General features: G+C 36.6%; 1 protein-coding gene across 2 annotated transcripts in view; it reads right to left on the bottom strand.

Moving 5' to 3' along the window:
- RFTN2 (raftlin family member 2) overlaps nt 1–14,697 on the bottom strand; it is a 30,206-nt gene extending 15,509 nt beyond the window's left edge. The window contains exons 1-6 of one of the 2 annotated variants that reach the window (XM_010007359.1): nt 14,291–14,697; nt 9,348–9,531; nt 7,419–7,530; nt 4,705–5,014; nt 2,096–2,104; nt 1,636–1,836 (exon numbers count right to left, since the gene is read on the bottom strand). In XM_010007359.1, the coding sequence (XP_010005661.1) occupies nt 1,636–1,836; nt 2,096–2,104; nt 4,705–5,014; nt 7,419–7,530; nt 9,348–9,531; nt 14,291–14,429 (955 nt within the window). In that variant the 5' untranslated portion in view covers nt 14,430–14,697. The remainder of the gene's footprint in view (nt 1–1,635; nt 1,837–2,095; nt 2,105–4,704; nt 5,015–7,418; nt 7,531–9,347; nt 9,532–14,290) is intronic. The other variant, XM_010007360.1, reaches the window with a different exon arrangement.
- Nucleotides 14,698–23,107: the final 8,410 nt, after the last annotated feature.

The following is a 23,107-nucleotide window of genomic DNA, read 5'->3' as shown; positions in this document are numbered from 1 at the left end:
TCATAAGGGAGCTATTTTCCAGCTCTAAAAAATCTGTACTGAGAACTAGGAGTCTGATTTCTCACCTCTTCACCCCCCAAAGGAAACTGTTCTTCAACTGACTTGAATAGATAGGAATTACAATTTCAGAGCAAAAAAGATGGTCAACACAAACTGTGCCATTAGGCTGTTTATGTACACAAATGTGCAGTAATTCTACCCTCCTTGTAAAATTAATGCAAGAAGCAGATGTAAAGTCACTTATGAAAACCACTTCAATACATTCTTAAGTAAACTACTGCACTTGATCATCAGCCTGAGTAGCGTAACAGTTGCCTAAGTCTCCAAGACCTTTTCAACAAACTTGTTACAAGACTTCTGCCACAGCCTTGTGTTTTGTTTACTTACGTTGAGCTGCCATAAGCAACTCTAAAGGAACACCAACAACTTAGTACAACCAAGATATGAACAAATCTAACTAAAGTATCACATTAGAGAAGTAAAAATTCTAAGTCTACTATCAAGCACCATTAATAATAAATAAATTCTCAATTTATTAACGTTGTCAGGATCTCTTTGTTCCCCTCACACTACAGTACTATCATTTTCTTCACATTATTTTCAATTGATTGCAGAACAGTGGTTATATTCTGTATTTATTTTTTTTACAACAACTCTAATTTCTGGTCAGAATACTTCAGGCAATAAAGAGCTTCTCCTGCTGCCAGCAGTGGCACAGCACTGTCTCACAGCTCTGTCAAAGGGCAGGAATTTGGGCTCAGCAAGGTGTGAGCAACCGGCCTGGGCCAGAGGTGGCCCTGCTGACATTGGGCTTCTGTCTGTTCATCAGCAGGATGAAGGACAGAAACTCTGAAAGAGGTAACAGGATCTGTCCAGGATACAAGAAGATTGCACTGAGACTGGCAGGACAGACACGAATGTCAAAATCCTGTGGCCTGAAACTCTATCATTGTAACAATCTGAGTGTTAACTGAGTGGACGGATTCCCGCAGAAGTGCAGGAGGAACCAGGGAAGATGACTCTCCCAGCTACATGAATTGGTCCTGGAGGATCAGCCTAAAGTCGAGGCCAGGACAAAACCAGTTTTCTCTACTCTCTGCACATCTGATCAGAGCAACCTGCAGAAACCTATTGAAACTTCAGGATCAACAGCTGAATTGCAATGCAATTTGGTGTTTTGGAACAAATTCTTAAACCCAGCAAAGAGCTGGAGAAAGGAATCACCAAAAGTCTGCCTGAGGTTTAATAGTACAGTAAGCACAGTGAAAACTCAAGGTGCTCTTCTGTCTCATTAGAAATATTCAATAGAGTGCAACACAGTATCTACAGTAAGCAGCAGAATACGAACATCAGAAAAACATGTATCTAATGATAAACCAACACAGAAAAAAGCTAGCACATAGGGCCTATTTTGTTATATTGCTACACTACTGTCCTGCTTTGGAAATCCTCAATTGGATAAAACAAAGCAGAATTTTCAATTTTTCAGAGCTGTAACTGCTCAAATATAAGTCACTTCTTTTTTAGTTATCAAGATTCTAAACATTTTAAATGAGTACCTGAACACGATTACATATTGCTCTACATCCCAAAAAGCAAAACATCATCTTCATGATATTCTGGGACAGTACTCACCTTTAGAAGTTTCCCAGTGTACAAAAGAATCAATTAAGGACAATCCTTGTTTGTAATAAAATGTGGTTAGTTCTAGCCAGTCTGCATCCAGTGTACTAATAACTGGCCCCTTTCTTGTTACCTTCATAGACAAAACACCTTCGTGATAAGTCCAGCAGGCTGAATCATCATCAAAAACATTGAAGACTGTATACAGCTTATCTAAAAATAAAAAAAAGAATGAACCTCTGGAATGCAGTTCCCCCTCAAAAATAAATTCAAGTTATCCTCCTCCTCCTCCTCCCATTTCAACATGGTTTTCTAATTCTAAGCAACAGTCTAAATAATTCTTTCCTAATGTCACTATACTCAGCTTAAGCTTGGGTTGTCACTAGACCTTTTCGGTAGCTGGGTTTTGTGTAGAGAGTATGTATTACAGCTAAGAGAAAAGCCCAGTGGAAACTGGCTTAATTTCTGCTACTCATGGAAGCTCTGCCTACAAATATTTGGAATTACTATAATTTAAGATTAAAGACAATCTTCTAATTTTTTAAATATTAGGAATGCCTTGTACAGTATTGATGTTTACCCATTATTTTCTGACTATTACTTAAGTACGAGTATAATTAGTTGCCCACTGGGTTTCCCATACAGTAACTGATGGGTGTCTCAGTTAAGCACACAAATCCTTTGTCCTCAAATGCTTTTTTTACCTAGGCAGGAAGACAGGGCTGTTATAAAATCAATCATAAACAAGCATTCATAAAAAACCTAAAATTCACAAGTCCACAGCATTCTAGGAAATCACTGGCAAGAAGTCTGTAAGTTCTAGCTATATAAATGCATCCTACAAATGTACTCAGACGTATCTCACTGCTGTGGTGAAATAAAACAAAGCAGCTGCCAAATATGCTCGCAGATTCTTAAATACTTCAACACTTGAGCAGCCTAAATCAACACAGACCTCTCGAAAGCAGAAGTATTCACATAGCAAAAACAAAGGACCTTGGTTTAGATGACCCCACTTAAGATGCTAGTTCCTCTAGGCTCCAGAAATGGAGGGAGATCTCCAAAGTAGGATTTGGACTGCCAGTAGTCTGACTCAATCTCTGGGAGAACCCCTCACTGTCTTGAGAAGTGTTACCATACCCCACTGCAAGTGACATCGGCTGTTTGGAAGAAGGTAAATTAAGGACAGAATTTTTAACTTTATCAGTAATAGATGACTCCTTCCTACACACATTTATTTCACCACCTCCATGATCGGCTGTATTAGCATAAATGAGTTTATCCTGATAAAAGTTAACTTCCTTGACTACATTTTAAAGTGAGATCTCTTTTGTATTTGTTCTTCAGAAAAAAATAACCCAGTTTCTCAATATACATGAGCAATTACACAGTTGCATTGAGTTGGCCTCTGCAGGCCATGTATTTATGAATAGTCAAAAATCTCTATCTTATGACCCCCAATCTAAGACATTTGCATATTTTGAGCCAACCTAAATAGAAATAGCATACTTCAGTAGCAATACACACCTACATGCATGTAAAATTTCCTTTGAAAATTCACATAAATGTTTCTTTAAATTATTGCTACATACAACATTTACAAAGAAAGGTGGTTAAGTTTTCATAAGTTTTGTCCTAGGAACTCAAGTTTACTGGCTAGTAGTAGAGAAGCCTGGCATATTCCTGCCAAAGTTTTTTGGAAGAATTTCCCAAGAATAATGCATGTAAGGGATGCAGAGGTTGATGCTCTACCTGGTCACATCAGTCTGCATGAACAAAGAACTAAGATTTTTGTTTTCTACTTCCAGGGTTTCTATTCTGCTACTATAGCAAACCCCTTATTTCGAGGTGTAAGGGAAGGGTTAAGATTTACAGACCATCCTATAACGATCAGCATGTTGTACAAGCACTGCTTTAATTTAAGTGTTGCAAACAGGGGGTGCACTGATTATCTCAGTGCTTACAGTCATTATCCTGAGTCTACAAAACTGGAGAGGGTGCTTAACTCTTAACAGGAAAGTGAACAAGTTGCTTTTCGGGACATTTAAAAAACGTCTGGAATAACCTATTATGTCAAAATGAAGCTTGATATTAAAGTTTCATGCTGCCTACACAACACTATCTGTTATTAGTTCTCATACTTTAGATTACTTCTTCCTTTTCACCTTTTCTTCCAAACAAACCAGGAGGTCTTATTGCTTCAGCACCAGAAGTCACTGTTTCAGGACATCTCACATAGACTACATAATCTGAGATTCTACTACAGCTACATTTTCTACCACCCCACCCACATTTGTCAATGACATTTTTCCTTATTATGTGACTCTTTAATGGTTACTTTTCTCTAGTGTAAATTCATTTTGTAACAATTATGCTCTTTGATTTCATAGTCAAAGCATTAACTTAAGTGAACTCTTTCAGGATGCTTCTTGAAGGAATGTTAACCAGAAAGAATCCATTATGACCAGATTTGTTTGCTGTACATTATGTGAGTTGCCTAGAACCATGTAAAATTACAGCTCTAGCTGAAAAGGGGTCTCTTTGTTGTCTGTTTTGGATCAGACAGGAGAACTGAAATAATAAACATATCCTTGGATCACCATTACATGTTTATGATTTAATATAAAAAATGAGAACAATAGGCACCTAGGAAAAAACGTTTTAAAACAACTGCATCTTTTAAAAAATTATTTATACTGCTACATGTTATACACAAAAGAAGCTGTTTGTGCTACTTTTAAAATCAGAATTACAAAGGTAATTTTTTTGGCTTGTTTAGTTTTTTTTTCAATTTTTCTTTAAATTAAAAACTAGAATTTTAACGGTACATTTCATATTCTACAGGAAAACTAAAGTATCATTTTAATGTATTGCCACAGTTCACACTAACATACAGCAGAAAGTATGTATTTCTTCTGTTTTCTCAACTGACAACTTTTTTAGAAATATTATGCTTTTAAGAAAGATGCATCTTCCAAAACCAGTATATGATACAACATAGCATGCTGATTTCTTTTTCCCAATACTTTTTTAAAACAACAGTTCAATAAAATACTGCAATAAACAAGCAGCATTTATTACCGTCTCCTTTTCTTGGTTTAACAGGGCTGACTTCTTTTCCAAACTGGAAATCTGCGTCCTGTAACAGACTGCTTTCTCCTTGCATTTCCTCTTCTATCCCACTTTCAGATGAGTGACCACTGAATGTCCCTTCATTCCAGTTTTTATAGTTTTCATCAGAATTTTTTCTTCCATGTTCCCTACTTCTGCTCAGCGTTGATTCCAGCTCAGCCCTTCCATCTGTGGTCGTCCCATTGCAGCCTTTAGGTTGAGGAAAATGTTGTGTTACAAATCCCACAAACTTCTTTCCTCTTTTAGCAGCTTCGTTAACCTGTATTTACAACAGAAATTTATCTGAAAAGTGATTTTAGAAATGTATGCATTTTTAAGAAAAAAAAAAGCTTAAAATATACACGTTCTGTTTAACTAAACTGCTCCTTTCCAAGGACCTAAAGACACAACACTGTAGCACAGATGGATGGCTTGTCTTTGTACACTGCCTATGTTTCAAAGTCAAAGGATGTCTTCCAGCACATCTTTGGACTCGGGCCAAGAAAGGTGGCCAACATTAGTACTGATTTCCTTTACTGTGTACAAAATCCTTCATTTAGAACAATTCTAAAGTATTCTACTTGCTGTGTCATAGTCCCAAAAACTATATTGGTGTAATACACAATCTTGTTTCTCTAAATGTGTGACGTCAGTCATAGTAGAGCTACTGGCCACTAATACTTCAGAAGCAACTAAATAGCAAGCATTAATAACATGGTGCTTAAGACCATGATTTAGTGGTGGATCTGGCAGTGTGCTAGGTTAATGGTTGGACTTGATAATTTTCAAGGTGTTTTCCAACCAAAATGACTATGATTCTATTTGTCATGTGTCATGACTTGTCACGCCCTGGATCCCTTAGAGGCTGCACAGCTTTGCTATTACTGACAATAATTAAGGAGCAGAGAAAGGAAGGAGCTAGAAGCAAATTAAACACCTCTTAACTCTGCTTTCAGCCAGTGGTGGGTCTTCTCTGCACTGAAGGCTCAAAATAAAGTGTAGAATGACACCTGTGGGACTCGCCTGTTCTTGAAGAAAGGGATTTTTTTGCTGGGATAAGGAGTGCTGCCATTTAGGAAGGTGATTCCACTGCCATCTTGTGCTATGAGCTCCCCTGTGCAATCAAGTCTTCCCAAGATAACACAGAAACCCCAGCCCAGAAAAAAGAAATCAGTTGGTAAGTACTGGGTTAGTGATGGCAAAGAGAGAGGGTTCTTTACCCAATTAACTCACATAAACTGTTAATCACCAGAGTGAATAACACTCCATGAGCTGACACTACTACAGTTCTGTGACAGACTGAAGTGTTATCAACCACCCTTACATATGTGCAGCAGTAATACAATCTGCCAAACACTCTTATTATACAGAGCTGCTGCTAAGACAACCAAAATAATATTCCATGTGATATACAGAAAGAGAGGCAATATAGCAATATTTTTCCTGAAATGCCACAAAGTCTTATGGGTTCAGATTTTTTCTTTTAAAGGTGACTCGTAGAGTCAAGAGTTGTCAGGGTTAGAAGGAACCTCTGAAGATCATCTAGCCCAACCCCCTGCTAGAGCAGGATCACCCAGAGCACATCACAGAAACACGTCCAGACAAGTTTTGAGTATCTCCAGAGAAGGAGCCTTCACACCATCTCTGGGCAGCCTGCCCCAGTGCTCTCATAGAAAATGTTTTTTCTTATGTTTAACTCGAACGTCCTACGTTCCAGCTTGTGCCCATTGCCTCCTTGTCCTATAACTGGACACTGAGAAAAAGAGACTGGACTACTGGCCCAGTCTTTTTAAAACACTGGGAGCACTTGAAAAATCATTTTAATGTACTACTTCTACTTTGGATTTGCTTGCAAGACAGTCACTGCTAATTTCAAGTATATCTTTCCTTTAAATGTTTGTCTGGTAGGCTGTACAACCAACCTGGCAATACATGTATAAATGTGTAACAGAATTCCATTTGAAATTTGAAACACTTGAAAATTTCAAAACAAGTAATGTGGAAATCTTAAACAACTCTGTGATAATTTCAAAGACCATTAAAGAGGGCCCAATATGTTTTTTTTGTCTACTTTTCTTGGCAACTAATGTAAAAGATATCACTAACTCTTGTAATAACAGTAGCTTCCTGCTTCAGTAAGTCTTCAATTTTGCAGAGGAAGTTAAACACAAAAAGAACAACAACTAGAGCTTACATTCCAGTAGAAGTTTAGCTTTCTTTAACTATACAACATTTTCAAAAGCTGTGCCAAGTATTTAATACAGTTACTGTGTATTTTATACTTCTCTTAAAGAATGAAAAACATTCCTTAGAAATACATGTTCATTAGAAATACCTTACTTAACCCAGAACATTAAATTTCATTTAAAAAAAAAATAATTCCATTAAAAGCTATCACACAAGCATTTTATGAAGACCAACAGACTGGATCTGATTCTCCTTTCAGTAGTTTAAGTGGCCAGTCTCCCAAAGCTTTACAGGGCTTAGTACTAAGTCCCAAATTAGAAAAGGCTGCTAGTGAAGAAAAGTAACTCCTTTTGCATCAAGAAGAGATTTTGTAGTACCTACAAATAAGCCCAGGTTAAAACTCAAAACTAAAAATAAAATAAACAACCACTACATATAACATAGACTTGTAGGAGAAATAAAAATGGGAAGGTAAGTTTGAAAAACCCCTCCATTACCTTTTCTAACAGTTCTTTCACTACCTCATTTGTCAGTGTTTCAGACATTAAAGGACATTCCTCGATCACCAGCCTGGGGTGCCTTTGTCTTCTGGGTGCTGCATGCTTCTGGCTAGAACACAGAAAGAAAGCAGTCTTTGTCAATAGCTTGCTGCTAACTTGGGCAAATGCTTGTATATAGAACTCTTTTTTTTGGTATAGTTATGAAATAAATCCTGGCAATGTTTCTTTATGCTTTTATTTAGAGCTCTTTTTTTTGGCACTTTGCTCTGTTTCTTACGGAAAGTGGCAAGTACTTGGTACTACAATGTCAGGGTAATAATATTAATATTTAACAGTAATTTCACCTGAAGACGCAACTTTTGGTAACTGAGCTTTATGTACAAACAGCCATGCTTTTGTAATAAACCCCAAAATCTCTGATAATACAAAAAAAATACAAATTTAAGCTAGGAATATAGCAAAACCAAAACATATTCGATTTTGTAGGAAACACACTATGAATATATCTAAAGCCAGTCAAGTTACTATTGAGACAACAATAGTTGGAGTATATCAACAACAGAATGGTATTTTATTTGACCCTTCCTTCACACCAGCTTTCGCTGTGGAACGAAACATCAGTGTGACACATCCAAATGTAAAAGATTACTTTCTAGACAGTAGTTGGAGAAGGTGTATTTGGCTGGAGGAAAAGCAACATAGGTATGTAGAGCACCTGGATAGGAAATTGGGAACCCACAACAAACAGTTTAACATAGGGTCTTGTCCTTCACCTATTCAGGGGCCTAAAGATTCAAACCACAACTTCATAAGGATCCCACATCTACGGGGATAAGGTAAGCTGTGGGAGATGTGCGCTGCCAGTGTCAGCTTTTAGAAACCTCAGCTCCAGAGAGCAAGCAGTCTGCTTTTCTTACTCAACCACTGGCCCATGTGAACACCACTCATCTTGTTTGCAGACAAATTTATCAGGGTAAGTTCTATGAGCAGCACACATCACTGACATTTGTTTAAGCAAAGCATTTGAGACAGTCTCTCAGATGAACCACATTTTACAGATGTGTTACTAGAATGGCAGGGGGCACCTTTCAACGTAAGCCCTTCCAGAAAATAAAGAAAAATAAAAGGATCTTTGTGCATCGCACTAGGACTCAGGAGAGAAGGATAAGAATGACAGTTCTTAATACAGTAAGAAATCAATTTTTCTGATTATTCAAAATAAGAACATAAGGTTATATTTTTTGCATTCAAAGGAACTAACAGTAAAATTTCTTTGTACATTTCCTTTATGATCACAAGGTGATTACAATACAGTGGAAATAGGAGTAATAAACATTATGGAGCTAAAACAAAATCTTGATTCCCTCAGTGTCAAAGCCAAGCTTTTGTATTCCCCGCTAACCACCAAATGATTTTTTCCTTCTTATTATGAAAGAAAAAAACTCTCTGACAAAGTAATTCACACTTGAAGTTTATTTTCCCTGAACAATGTTTTTATGGGCAAAGTGAAAACACAGGTTTTGAAAATGAACAAAAAAACAGACATGAAATAATTTAAAGCAGCTTGCTACTCTCCTAGTAGTTTAATTTTGTATTTGCTGCCAGTTTTAAGACAGATCATACTTTCATAAATATGTATTAAAAATAAAAGGGTAAACTAACAGTTTATCTTCCCACATACTACAATAAGCAACTTTGGATTTTCGTCTGGACATTTACTAAGGCAAAGTAAACGTTAGCCTATTGTACATGCAGTGTTAATTAGAAAACATGACTAACTTGCTCACCTTTCTAGACTGGGTACAGTTATTTGATTCTCTGCAGTGGTCATTTCAGTTTTATAATAAATTATACACATTAAGTAATACCCTTACAAATATCTTAAATAAATAATGCATTAATATATTCAAACTATTTCACTGTTACCTTAATTTTAATCGTGAAAGTACAACTCGATACATGTGGCTTGCAGGAAAATTCCTTCTACGTCCAATTGGCAGTATAATAGGATGAACAGCTCCTACAACAAATCCTTTGCTATAATATTCTTCCACCTTAGATGCTATATCCAACACAGAACTGATCTTGATAACTTCTGGATTAGAAGAAGCTAAAGCATTGAAAGCAAAAGAGAGGCATATTACACTGTGCTTATGTAAACCACACAATCATTCACAAGGCATTTACTAAAAATCTCAACTTCTATTTATACAAGAAAAAGCAGAGTCAGAGCTGATTCAACTGTATTCAACTAGTTGAAGTATGTATTTTTACGAGTTAATATGATCTATTTTAATCGATCTGGCAACACTCCATTGGATCTAGCTCTGCCAAGCTAATTTAAGAGCTGCATCAACATCTAACCATGCAACAGGATTGAACTTAAAGAAGCAACTATTTTGTGTAGGCAAAGTGTTCAATGTAGTGAAGCAGTATCCTTCAACGCTAATGGTGAAGTAAATGCCTGTACAATTAATTTAAGCCTAGAACAATTTGGTTTTCTTAATTATTCTTTTTTATCCCTTAAAAGTGATCTGCAAATTGTAGGTTAAAATTCTAACAAGTTCCTTTTTCCAGTAGACCTAAGTAAGCTATGTGGTGTCTCTAATTTCTAAGAGGGATCCAACCAAGTGTCCACAAGAATTTCCAACTAACAGGCAACAGCTCAGTACTACACAGCTATTGAGGGAAACTACAGATAAAGGGAAAACTTTTTGAAAAATCTTTTTTGAATGGTCTGATACACAACTTCTGCACAGAGAAGAACACTCCTCACTGGTAATAGATGATATATTCTGCTACAGTAAGGTTGATGGTCAGCATTTTCAGTTTCCCTCAACTCCAACTGGAGTTTTAGATGCTCTCAGAGCCTCCACAAAGCAGGAAATCAATTCTCATACACTGACAGTAACTGTGTGCCAGCACACATTTGCCATCAAAATTTTCATCCTTTGCAGATATGAACTCTTATGACATGACAGCTTGGCTTAGAATTCGATGGTCTCCATCAGTGACCTTTGCTGCAAGTGATGCACTTTTTGTCATCCAATAGGTCTCTTTCTTCGCAAGACTGTCAGTGCATTAAGACCACCATTCAACTTTACTAAAGGATGTCTCAACTGGAATTAAGTGACCTCTTAACACTCTGAGATACAAACATTTGAACCTGCTGCCTTAACTTTTCCTTTTCAAAACACACAATTAGCTGAAAACAATTAAATTCACTATTTCTCTTTTGATTCTGTAATTAAAATACATAAAAGAAGAACAACAGATAAATGCAATGACCTAAATCTCACCTGCCATTTAGGAAATACATTCCTTAAGAGTTAATTTCATGCTCTTACATACTGTTATCTACCTGCCCTATATCACAGGTGAGCAGTAAGAAGGAATTTCAGGACTACCAAGACACAGCAATTCACAAAGCCTACCTATACTACGGTTTAAGTTATCATGAACCAGATATAGGAACCTTTAGTTTGCCTAAATCTTGAATAAACTGAATTATAATTCTGGTTGATCATGAGTGATGTATTGTTCTGTAAAACAAAAATGTCTATACTACGAAATGGGTATAATATTGATACGTAGATATGGAGGGCTTTAGAAACAAAACAAAACTACAAACCAAAAACAACAAAACCACACCACAAAAAAAGCTCAGAAACTGGTATTCTACAACACTTAAATACCAACTTTTAGCAAAGGGAAAAAGGAACGGAGACCTACTTTCTTTGTACTGTAAGAGCCTTAACAGCTCAGAAAAGCTACGAAGAAAAACCAGAGTGTGTACTGTGGGAAGCACACATTATCAAAGATTCTCAGTAACAAATATACTGACAGTTTATTTCTGGTAACCAGCAAACTCAATTTACTGTAAACTCTGCCATTCTCATTCAGAGACATGGTTGTTTCACTCTCTTGTCCTACCCCACCTTTTTTTTTTTTTTGACATGCAGACAGTACATCACAGCCATCCTCTTCAAAGACATATATTTTGTCCTTCATAATAATGATTCCATCCCTTGATCCCACTCTAAGACCAGGAGACATAAAGTATATATTGATGAAATTACTGGTCTATAGTCCAAGGTGATAATCACTTGACTCATTTTGCAAATGTCTTGACTATTTTTCACTAGCAAATTTCCTTCTTGATGTGCTGTCAACAGGTAGCCAGAATACTTTTACCAATAACAGAACCACAGCTAACTTGTTAGCTGTATCACACATTTGAAGTTCACTATATTGAAGATTATGACAAAATAGATACTTCATACATAATTCATACTGTTATCTGCACTGACAGGAACTTCCCAGCATTTCATCTCAATGGGCTGCATCAATACTCTTTCTTTTCCTTAATAGGAAAGTTGTAGAAAAGGCATAAGCATTCTGCTTCAGCAAGAGTATTTACATTATCCCTATTTTATGGTTCAACTGACTTCAAAAAATAACAGCTATTTTTGTAACAGAGATATACCACATTACTGAGGCTGTAGAATCATCTCCTGATGCAGAAGAACCTTGACAGAACTCACAATTTATTCTTACAGTAGGAATGAGAGTATTTTGGCGATCAGGAGGGGAGAAGCCAAAGTACAATACACTGCTGATAACTAGTTAAGCTGCACAGGGACTCCAGTCAGCTAATTTAAGACTACAGTATGGTTGACCTAATTTGCATCATGGCTTAGGAGAAGAGGAAGGAACTCCTAATGTCTCTCTAGCAGGCTCTTTTTTACTTCAAAGCATAAATCTGATGAAGCAAATAAGGCATACTAAATTGAAATAATGCATTTACACTTGCTATACTTTCATCTCAATGCAGGACACAGCTTACTGTAAGATATTACAAGGTATATTAAAAGCAGATTTTCTGTTTTACTTGGTATCAGATCCAGTGGTAACAAGTTACTCAGAGAAACAGAACTCTCAGATGTTTGGGAAGATCTTGCACTGGAAATAAGCAGGAAGTGTCATAAAGACGTAACACAACCTGACAGCAGAGTGAAAACTAAATTTGGTCTAAAGTGACAAAAGGCTCAAAAGTTTTGTTTAGTCAAAGGATATTCAAGTAGCAACAAGTATGTGAGCAAGTTGATTGGGGTAGAAGAAAAAAAGCCCAGCATATTCCCTCACAGTACTTCAGCCAATTCCCATGTTTCATAAGGAAACAGAATTCAGAAATGCCTCCAAGGCAGTAGACACACCACTTTTCTTCTGTATTAATTATCTTAGCTCTAAAAATACACACAGTTAGAACCATTCCACAGAAAGATACCTGCAGTTACAAAGCCAATTGCTTGCAGTTAGAAATGTAAAACAGTTGGGCAATTATCTGATCTCACTTATTTAGTATTCATAATGCCACAGTGAGTCCCTGAAGCTAAGCACTTCTGAATAGTAGACTAAACAGGAGAAAGTGAATCTTTACTACTGTACTGATAGCTTATTAAAATAAGAGATGAATCTTTATTTGCACTTGCTTGATGTGCTTTTTTTCCTGAAAGTCACAACCATCTTTACAATACATTCTTTACACAACACTTCTAGAAACTAGTTACTTGGAAACACACCAGAACTATGCAGAACACAGACTATTTAAAAACATTAAATGTTCTCCAGTCTCAAAAGAAAAGTTGTATTACCCTTTCTGTTAACAGTAGATTAGTAGGTAACTCATGTATGCATCATGCAGCATAGCTGTATTTCCAGTATGTTACCACTACTTCCTACTCAACAGTTTTGCTTTTTTCAAAAAGAACAAGCCAGTGACAAACTCTTTGTGTAAATAAGCAGAATAAAAAATAGTTTGTCAAATGCTATAACTAGTAGAATGTGGCTACTATTGGTATCTTGCAGTTATTCAATAAGCTGACTGATACACTTAAATAAAATTATTACTACAGTCCTTTAATTTCAATTTATAACTAACCAGAGGCCAAGTTTTGTTTATGAAAAAGTTACTGAAAATGTAACCAGGCATGCACTTACACTTCCTGCCTTTATCAAATCCTTCTAGCAACTGGATTTACATCAAAATCTTGTTATTAAGAATTTCCAGTGGATTGGATTGTTACAAAATGCAAGTTACTGCAAAGTGACTGCAAAACCAAGCTGTCTCTTCTCAGAGGCAGCGAACTGGGCTTGTTTACATTTTCAACTTTGTGAAACAGGCAGTTGCTCTGTTAAAGATGGGACACCCTCGGGAAGGAAGTAACCCACAGAGCACTGTCTGCCTCTAGTGATGCATACAAATTTAGTTTCATTTTGGTCACGATTTCAAAAGACTATTCAACAACTACAAGTAAAGCATTTGGAAAAAGCTGATAAATGAATCTCTAAGACTCTTAATAAAATATCTATCAAGAGACTGGGGTGTGCACCCCTGGTATACAACTAAGAGAGAGACTTACTTCTGCATAAAGTAACAAGGACAATGACAGCCTTTTTTCAGAAGCTGAGTGCATCTTAAAAAATTGTTATTCAATCAGTGCTCAGGCACAGTGTATTTTCCTGAACCGGCACACTGAATTCAAGCAACCATTATTCAAAGTGAGCACGGATGGCAGTATCTGACTCACAGGAAGCTAGGAAAACCTCTTAGCAGTTTTTAGCCTGTTTCCTTAACAAGGACAGTTGTGTAATTTGGAGGTTTTGGCTGTTATAAATACTTCAGTAGTTTCCATTGTAATTTTTTTCTAAGCAAGGACCTTCGTCATGATTTGTATTTCAAAATAAAAGTCTTGTGTTTTGGCTAGCTTTGGGAAGAGTACTTAAGATTTACTGCAAGTCAAACAAGACAGAACCAAGTTAAATCTTGCTCCTTGTTAAAATAGTCAAGATATAAGATAAAAAGATACCTTCTAAAGTAAAATCCAGCAATACATATTCATAAGCAGAATCAGTCTTTGTTTCAACTTGTGGTCTCTTCAGTGTGGAGAAGATTTTTCCAGGGCTGCTATCATCGGGGTCTTCCAGCTTTCTCAGTCCGCACCCCATGACAAGATCTGCAAATGATTAAATCGCAGGAAAAGGTGGGGGGAGCAGCGAGATCTGTTGCTCTCACTAGAGGGGGAAAAAAGTAACCAAATAATTCCTTTGATTTTGTTTTCTATTAGCCGTAAATCCAAACACAGAGAAAGTCCAGTTCCCAACTCAACACACGATGGTGCTTTTCATTCATTTTTATGTAGAAACAGTAAGCCCGTTGATAATTTCAAACTGCAAACTTGGTGAGAGTGGGCTCGATTTCACAGCTAAATTAGAGCTGCAACAAACTAGCAGAGATTTTCCATGCCACGTCAATTTACAGCCAGCCCCCTATCAGTGCTCTCTTGCAGAGGACACCAATAGCGCTTTGTTTGTCCTTCTAGACTGACTGGGTGAGGGGGGGCAGCAGGGGGGAGAAGAACTGAAAAAGAAAGTTAAGAGAGAAACTTTTCTGCAATTACTTACCTCCAGAAGTTCCACTCAACTGCAGTAGCAAGTCAGAGGGGAAAAAAGCAAGTTAGTCAGAATGAAAGAATGAGTAAAGAGCCTCAACATGGTTGGAGACGAAAATCATTTCCAGAAAGGAAGTCAGCTTCAAGAGGAAATTGCTTCTGGCATCTCAAAGGGTAGAAAAGCAAATGAAAAGCAGTTTAGTGCTTATTTTAGATTTCAATGTTTGGTTGCCATTTCCTTCCCAGAGGAACTTTCTTCCATAGGAAAAACATCCATGAATATACTGTAATATACTGTCATAATGTAAAAATCCGTAGCAAAGAAATTTCTTGTCAAGAAAATCATACATGATTACAATAAGCATTACCATTGCTAAAATCAACTTACATAACTGATTTTAACAAACACCAAAAAAAGACACAGAAATATTCCTAATTTAAAATCAGAAAGACTTTCAGTGTTATATATGAATATGATTTAAATACTTTGTTCCTCATTTCTTATAGGTGTTGAACAACTGAGATCCTCTTCTTTGTCAGGCTGACCTCAGTTACTGCAGCCAGATTTTCAACATATCTTTAAGTCCTGAAAATTTGGTACAACTTTAAGGGCTCTCTTTGCTCTTACATAACTACTGCAGGTCACTTGTAACTGTATTACACTTGATGCAGACCATGATAACACACAGGGTAAAAAAAAGAAGAGTCATTTTCTACAGCCCTGTTACTGCTGCTGGGGTGAGTTGTTATAAAATTCACCTTTTTATTCTCAGACTGCATCTAGAGAAATTAAGTCTCATGGAGAAAAACAGATTTGTAATACCACTCTGGATGAAAGGTACTGCACATTTCAGTTTAAGCAGTTTTAAATGAAAAATATTAATCTTATTAAAAATGCCCGCATTTTCTATAATCAACCACTGCAAGTTAAGTATTAACCGTTTGTGGTTTTCTTCTTGTTTCACTGCAAGCAACTTCTATGTAGGTTGCCAGGAATGGTAAAGCTAAAAAACATTCCCCCTTTGAAATCCACACAGTTTAAAGTTGCTTAACTTTGGAAAAGCTTAAAAATCACTGAGTGCCAAGCCTAAAAATTAAGTAATAATTATTGCATCACTTCTTATAGGCTCCAAGGTGTTGAAACAAAGATTAAATCCCTTAGTGTTGTCTTCTTGATTAAAACCTAGGAAAACATACCAAATAAGCACAATTCTTCAGTTACCTGCATATCTGCTTACAAGTAAATTGCTCCCAAACACTTTTATTTTTCAGTAAATATTAGTACTGAATTGTTGCTATACCAGACACTCATGTAAACTGTCCACTCAGACTTGAGAATCCTGATGCTTCATTCCCCACAGTCCCTAAGATCCACTGTAACTGCTTGTATAAATCCAAGGCACAACTAACATAACTGCAAGTAAAACAACTTTTTGCAGCACCAGTCCAGTTGCCAGCTGGCAGCCCTCTTTTTGTTTTTATTTAACTAAAGCTTGCTACATTTTTCATGAGCCAGAATACCGTATTTTTATCTTTTTATGACAAGTCTGAAGTCGTATTTCAACCCTCTCACCAAGACAGGAATTTTCATAGTATCAACAAACTCTTATGACACCAACAGAGAAACTCTGTTACAGATAAAAACAATGGTCCTTATTTTGGGTAACCCTCGATTAGTTAGGTAGTTAAAAGCTTCCAAGTTGGAAGTTAGTCAATAGCTGCAATTGCAGACTTGACTCCAGTCACTAGACTGACCCAATGAAACCAAAGATCCCACATGTCAGAATAAACAAAACAAAAACAAACAAGACCTATTGTAGCATCCTCACAGTAGTTCAAAACTGCATCAAAGCACCTGAATGACTCAGGAGAGGAGCAGGATTTTGAGATTCTTGCATTCAAGAGCTGCTTAAGGAACTGCCTGACTACCTATAGTACAGTATTGCAAAGTGCTACAAACTACAAAACTCTGCACTTCCAATGACCCAAAAAGAAAAAGCTCTGGGAATTGGTATTGGAGAAAAATGGATTCCTAAAACTACTGTGATTCACAGAGGCATGGTAGTCACAGCAACCCCCATTGAATAGCATGTGACTTATTCACTGAAGCTTGATATAATTTTTAGAATTTTAAAAAGGCAAAGATAGCTAAACAATGCACCAATTAATCCAAAGCCACTATGCTTCTGTGAAAAGCTTCTGCAGTCCCCTGTGATTTTCATTCTGATGAAATGGAAAAATAATAAAAAGATGTCAAAGAGCAGCACACAAACAGCAGGATGAGGCAGCAGCAGCTCTGCACAATAGTTCTGACCAGAAAGAGAGACAAGCCTTGCTGTCTACCCACACCTCAGGGCTGTTCCTGGCTCTTAGCCACACCATACTCTGCTCCCTGTTGTCAGTGTCATGGGAAGTACGAAAACATTTGTGTGGGAGACATTTTGGTCTTTCTTATTGCATTACTAAACTTACTGAATGCAAGGACATAATCTGATGCTTGAAACTGATGTTTTGAAATAGATCTTGTTCTTCTCACTAGTAACATTCACTGACATCCAAGACAGGCTCTCTATGGCAGTGATGCCAAACAAAAGTGGTGTTGGCAGCCTTATGCTAGAATTACAAAGACAATACTTGGTTTTTGGAACACCTGTCATAAACCAACTTGAATACAAAGCCTATTTACAAGAATACTTTCTCTTCTCCAAAACCCAGTATGACCCACATATAATAAAATAGTTTAATTTTTCATCCCCCAGTATCTTAAAAGAGCAAGAATGGGAGATAGTACCTCACAGAAATACATTCTTTTTCAACTCGTTTGAGCTTCCTGTTGATTAAAATAATAAATCAAAGAAAATTACAACAACAGTGCAGGCAAACATGGTCTCCTTGGCTGCAAATGCATAATGTAAAAAACCTAAAAATAATTAATAATAATTATTAAAAACCTAATGGAAATAGACAAACATTAAATCTTCAATGGATACCAAAACTCAAATAAGCTTCTAAGCTACTGAACTTGCCATTCAGAGTCAGCTATACCAGTATTCATAACAAACATTTATTTCAAGACATATCTTTCTGATTAGGACACAGGCAAGTACGTTAGAAGTTGAAGGAATCACACTGCTTTAATTCTACGTTAACTTCAGAAAACTTCAAAAGAAGCAGTGTTTCATTTCAAGTTTTAAAATATGTATCAAGGATTTAGTAAGGAGGACTATAAACCTTTAAAAAAAATATCACAGTCAAGACAAATAACTCCTGCTCAATCACAAATTAGAATTGGCTCAAGATTTAAGGAAAACATCTCTTACTTTTCAGCCTGTTAGACCATCATTGGAACTAAAACATGGACTGGTGGTACATCTGTGACAAGGTTTTTCACTCAAAACATTTTAACTTAGGAGCTTACCTGAAATAAATTCACTATTACAAGCTGCACAGCCTTTAAAGATCCATTCGTACTCTCAAAGTTAAAAAACAGTACTGAGCATCAGAAATACAAATACCTTAAAACTCTACCCAGTACCTAAATAATTATTGCTCTTTATGAAGATTCAACAGAAACAAAATTGACTCAACTAACAAGAAACAAAAGAGCTCTCTTACTCCCTCTGACAAAGTCAAAACATAAAATAGTATTTGTACCAAACATGTTTCTCCACTTGAGGCAATAACCCATGTTTGCAGCTTACAAAGGCATGTAAGAATTTTTTAAAAAATAACATCAGCATTATTATCTGCTATAGATCAGCCATCACTGACATTATTTTTAACCAAGGACAGGCACATTAATAAGATACAAGGGGGCAAATTACAAACACAAGCTAAATTAGTCAGATTTATTATTTAAATATCAATCTTCTCAAATCGCAACACTTCTGAACTTCACAGTTCCTCTCTAGACTTAATAGACTTACTTCCTTTGATTTACAACCCAGGACAAATGTAAAGTATTTGCTTGGACAGGATAATGACAGAAAATGTAAAAAAATTCCATCAGAAAAAGAACTGAAATTCAATTGCCAAGCATTTCTCACATCCCCATGAAGCATTACGTTAAAACGACAGTTTGTTCTTTTTATGTAGAACTATTGGGTTAAAACTGTTTCAATCATACTTTATCTCAAGATATTAAGAAAGTAGCAGTGCTGCATTCTGAGGGCTCCTTCGTTTGGCAACTCTTCTCTTCATCCCATTTTTTTAACTTTGCAGGAACAATTTTTTTAATGTAACAGGGAACACAGCCTCCTTAAACATTTTAACTTCAGCAGAAAAAAATAATGTTCTAAAAATAGAGATAGTTTGTTTTAATGACTGCAAAAGCATAATTTAAAGATAGAAGTTAATATGTCAGTATTTTGTTTTTTTCTCAACCCATAAACTACTCATCGATGCTACAATTAAACAGAAGTTACAATCCAAACGTTAGATAGGGATAAGAAAAAAACTTAGTAACCAACCCAGCACTTAGTAGAAGTTGCAAACTACAGAAACTTATTTATCATTGCTGCCTTACAAGTAGTTTCAAAAGATCTTTTGATTTATAAAATCATTAACAGTTCTCTAAAATGAGATCTACAAATTTGTTAAGCTTTTATCTAAGAAAAAGCACAGTATCTCACTGATCAAGGCTGCCGTAAGTGAATAATCTATATCTGCAATACAGAATCAAATAACACAGCCATGTGATTAACTAAAATCACACATTCTAGAATGAAACTGGATGTTCATCTGATTAAAAATTGGTAATATTATGAACAGAATTCCATTTACATTTAATGTACACACTTCAACAGACGGCAGTTCCAGTGATAGACAGTACAAAACCACCATGCGAGGCCCACAGAATGAGTTTCAATACTACTTTAAATTACTTGTGACTCTAAGTCTGAGATGGCCTTACAAGACCTGCATTTTCCCATTACATCTTAGCTACATTATTACAGTGTTAAAATGAGAGTTACTTATCACTGCTCTGCTTTCTATGGTTCCATTTGGATTTTCTGCATAACAGCAATAAAGATCTGCATGAATCGAGACACTGATTGTGGATGCTTAAAATACTGATTTAAACTGTGCATCTTTTAGTTAAATAGGAAATAAAATTTTATACCAGGTGAATTGAAACTACTGTAGTACTTCAACATTGCAAAGCCACAAACCTGTTTTACTGTCATTTTTAGTGTAACAAACTCTTACACCCATACAACTTATCACATTTTAGAACTATGTTACAGAAAGGCATTTCAAGAGTCATGTGCTCTGCTAGCTTTTGCTCACTTACTACTGGAATCTGTTTATTCACTGACTTTTATTCAATTAATTTCAGAATACAAAGAATTGCCATTTCAATAATATGACAATTGTAAACAGTTTTTCAGGGATGATGAATGGATTGCTAGCACTTTGGATTAGAAGCTGCAAGAACCAAAAAAGTTAGTGAACTAGAGAATTCTACTTAATTCAAGAAAATGGTCCTTGATCAGACTTAAAATACATTTAAAAATACAGAATAGAACTTCGGTAACTTTTCTGTCTGTCTATAGGTTTTTATCCAGTATTATCTAATAGAGCATTAGAACTAACATTTTGCCACATAAATATTAACATTAAGAACACAACAGTTGATATAAATACTGTAACAACTCAGTAGAAAACAAAAGACACCATCAGGGTCTCTCCTATTAATTACAGAGGCTGTATTTTAACCTTTGAGTAATCTGACTTATAAAACATAGAAGGAATACTTAGGGGTAAGAGAAGGAGGAAGGTTGGGGGAAAAAAAGGAAAAGAAAGTTATCTTCCTGCAGTTCAGGAAGATGTGGTATTCCATCTCAACTTGAGATACTGCCAAGGAGTTCCTAAGTTTTGCACAGAAAACAGAAAAAAAGTGAAAGAAGCAAACGGAAGCTGTCAATGGTCTCGTAAAGATAAGAGGTTAATTCTTGCCTTTTTCTATGGCTAAAAAAATACCATAAATCTGAATTTATTACTTACCATATGCAAAAATGTGTCAGCCCAATGAGGACAAATAATTATTAAACTTGTGGTCCAAATTTTATTTTAAAAAGTTCTTATTCCCAAGGACTAAAATGACACATAAGTAAAACACTTCATAACAAGTGGGGAATACCAATCACAAAAAAAATAAATTAAAAGCTGACCAACTATATTGGAATTGAAACAAAATGTGTATAGATTTAAATAACCAGTTTTTAGACTCACAGAACATAAATGCAGCCAATATGTGGGCAAATGGCTTTTACTCTCATGGATCTTTTAAGTTTACGTATTACAGAAATGAAATGTTAAATTTTCCCTTTAAGGAAATTATCCTGGTTTTCAATCAACATTAGTCATCTATCCAAAGTATATACTGTAAGATGTGTATTAGAAATCACCATTTTGTCCTGTAAGAGTATTTTTATTAAGAAAGGAAATGCAGAATAAAATCATGGCTTCATGTTTTTACCTGTCCAAACTACAAAATTTCATGTTATTTCTTTACAAAAAAGAAGTGGTATTTTAACTTAGGCATGTTCAGGCAAATGTTAGAAGTTAAGAACACAACCTCCACACGACAGGTATATATTAACCAAGAAGATAGCTAAATAGCTCTTTTACAGAATCTGTAGAAGAAGGTGGTTTAAGAATTTTATCTTCCATTCTGTAATCTTTTCCAGGATGAAAATGGTGACTTCAGACTGGTGGTTTCAGACAGAATGCAACCTCGATACCTGAAGAGAGGGAAAAATCCTGTGTTGTTTCCTCAATTTAAAAGTACATCCCATTTACACCATTAATAATGCCTCAATGAAAAGTTAGTCTCCCTTTGTACCTCAGGTGCTCTACATCTCATTTATGAAATTCCCATCTCTCTTTACTTAACCAACCCAAATCCTTTCCACAGAATCATTGGGGTTGGAAGGAACCTCTGAAGATCATCTAGTCCAACCCCCCCTGCCAGAGCAGGATCACCCAGAGCACATCACACAGGAACGCATCCTGGTGGGTTTTGAATGTCTCCAGCGAAGGGTACCCCACAACCTCTCTGGGCAGCCTGTTCCAGTGCACTGTTACTCTCACAGTAAAGAGATTTTTTCTGATATTTACATGGAACCTCCTATGTTCCAATTTGCACCCATTGCCCCTTGTCCTATCACTGGACACTACTGAAAAAAGCCTGGCTCTGTCCTCCTGACACTCACCCTTAACGTATTTGTAAACATTGATGAGGTCACCCTGCAGTCTCCTCCAAGCTCAAGAGACCCAGCTCCCTCAGCCTTTCCTCACAAGGGAGATGTTCCACTCCCTTAATCATCTTTGTGGCTCTGTGCTGGACTCCCTCAAGCAGTTCCCTGTCTTTCTTGAACTGAGGGGTCCAGAATTACTGGCCACAGTATCCCAAATGTGGCCTCACCAAGGCAGAATAGAGGGGGAGGAGAACCTTCCTTGGCCTACTAACCATGCCCTTTCTAATACACCCCAGGATGCCATTGGCCTTCTTGGCCACAAGGGCACATTGCTGGCTCATGGTCATCCTCCTGTCCACCAGGACCCCCAGGTGCCTTTCTCCTACACTGCTCTCCAGCAGGACAGTCCCCAACCTGTACTGGTACATGGGGTTGTTCTTCCCCAGGTGCAAGACTCTACACTTGTCCTTGTTGAATTTCATCAAGTTTCTCCCCACCCAACTCTCCAGCCTGTCCAGGTCTCGCTGAATGGCAGCACAGCCTTCTGGTGTGTCAGCCACTCCTCCCAGTTTAGTGTCATCAGCAAACCTGCTGAGGACACACTCTGTTCCCTCATCCAGGTCTGAAAACCAAAATACATTTCCATCGTTGACAGACTTTTGTTGTTAAAGAGAACTCAACACAGTTTTCAGAGAAGAATAATCAAAATACTTATTACCTTTGTACTCTTCTGTGTCTTTCCAGAACATTTCAGAAAAAAAGGCTAAGCTTAAAAGAAGTATTGCTTGCACTCCAATCCAGTGTACAGCACTTTAAGGTTCCAAGAATTGGACTAAGGAAGACTGTCAAACTTTGTCACTTACAACTAGTTTATTATGGGAACAGGCATGAAGAGTTAAGCTAACTTAAGACTAACTTATCCCTTGACCCTAAAGCTCCTAAAGTATCCATACTCAAATAAAAGAGAACACCACCTCCCCTCCCCTAAGGACCTAAAAAGTCTCCTATAGTAAAAGATACTGTATGACCCTAT

Source organism: Chaetura pelagica, unplaced genomic scaffold, assembly GCF_000747805.2.
Source record: "Chaetura pelagica isolate M959 unplaced genomic scaffold, ChaPel_1.0 scaffold21, whole genome shotgun sequence".
Lineage (NCBI taxonomy): Eukaryota > Metazoa > Chordata > Aves > Apodiformes > Apodidae > Chaetura > Chaetura pelagica.
Note: the sequence above shows the minus strand (reverse complement) of the source record. Positions and strands in the feature narration are given on the sequence as shown.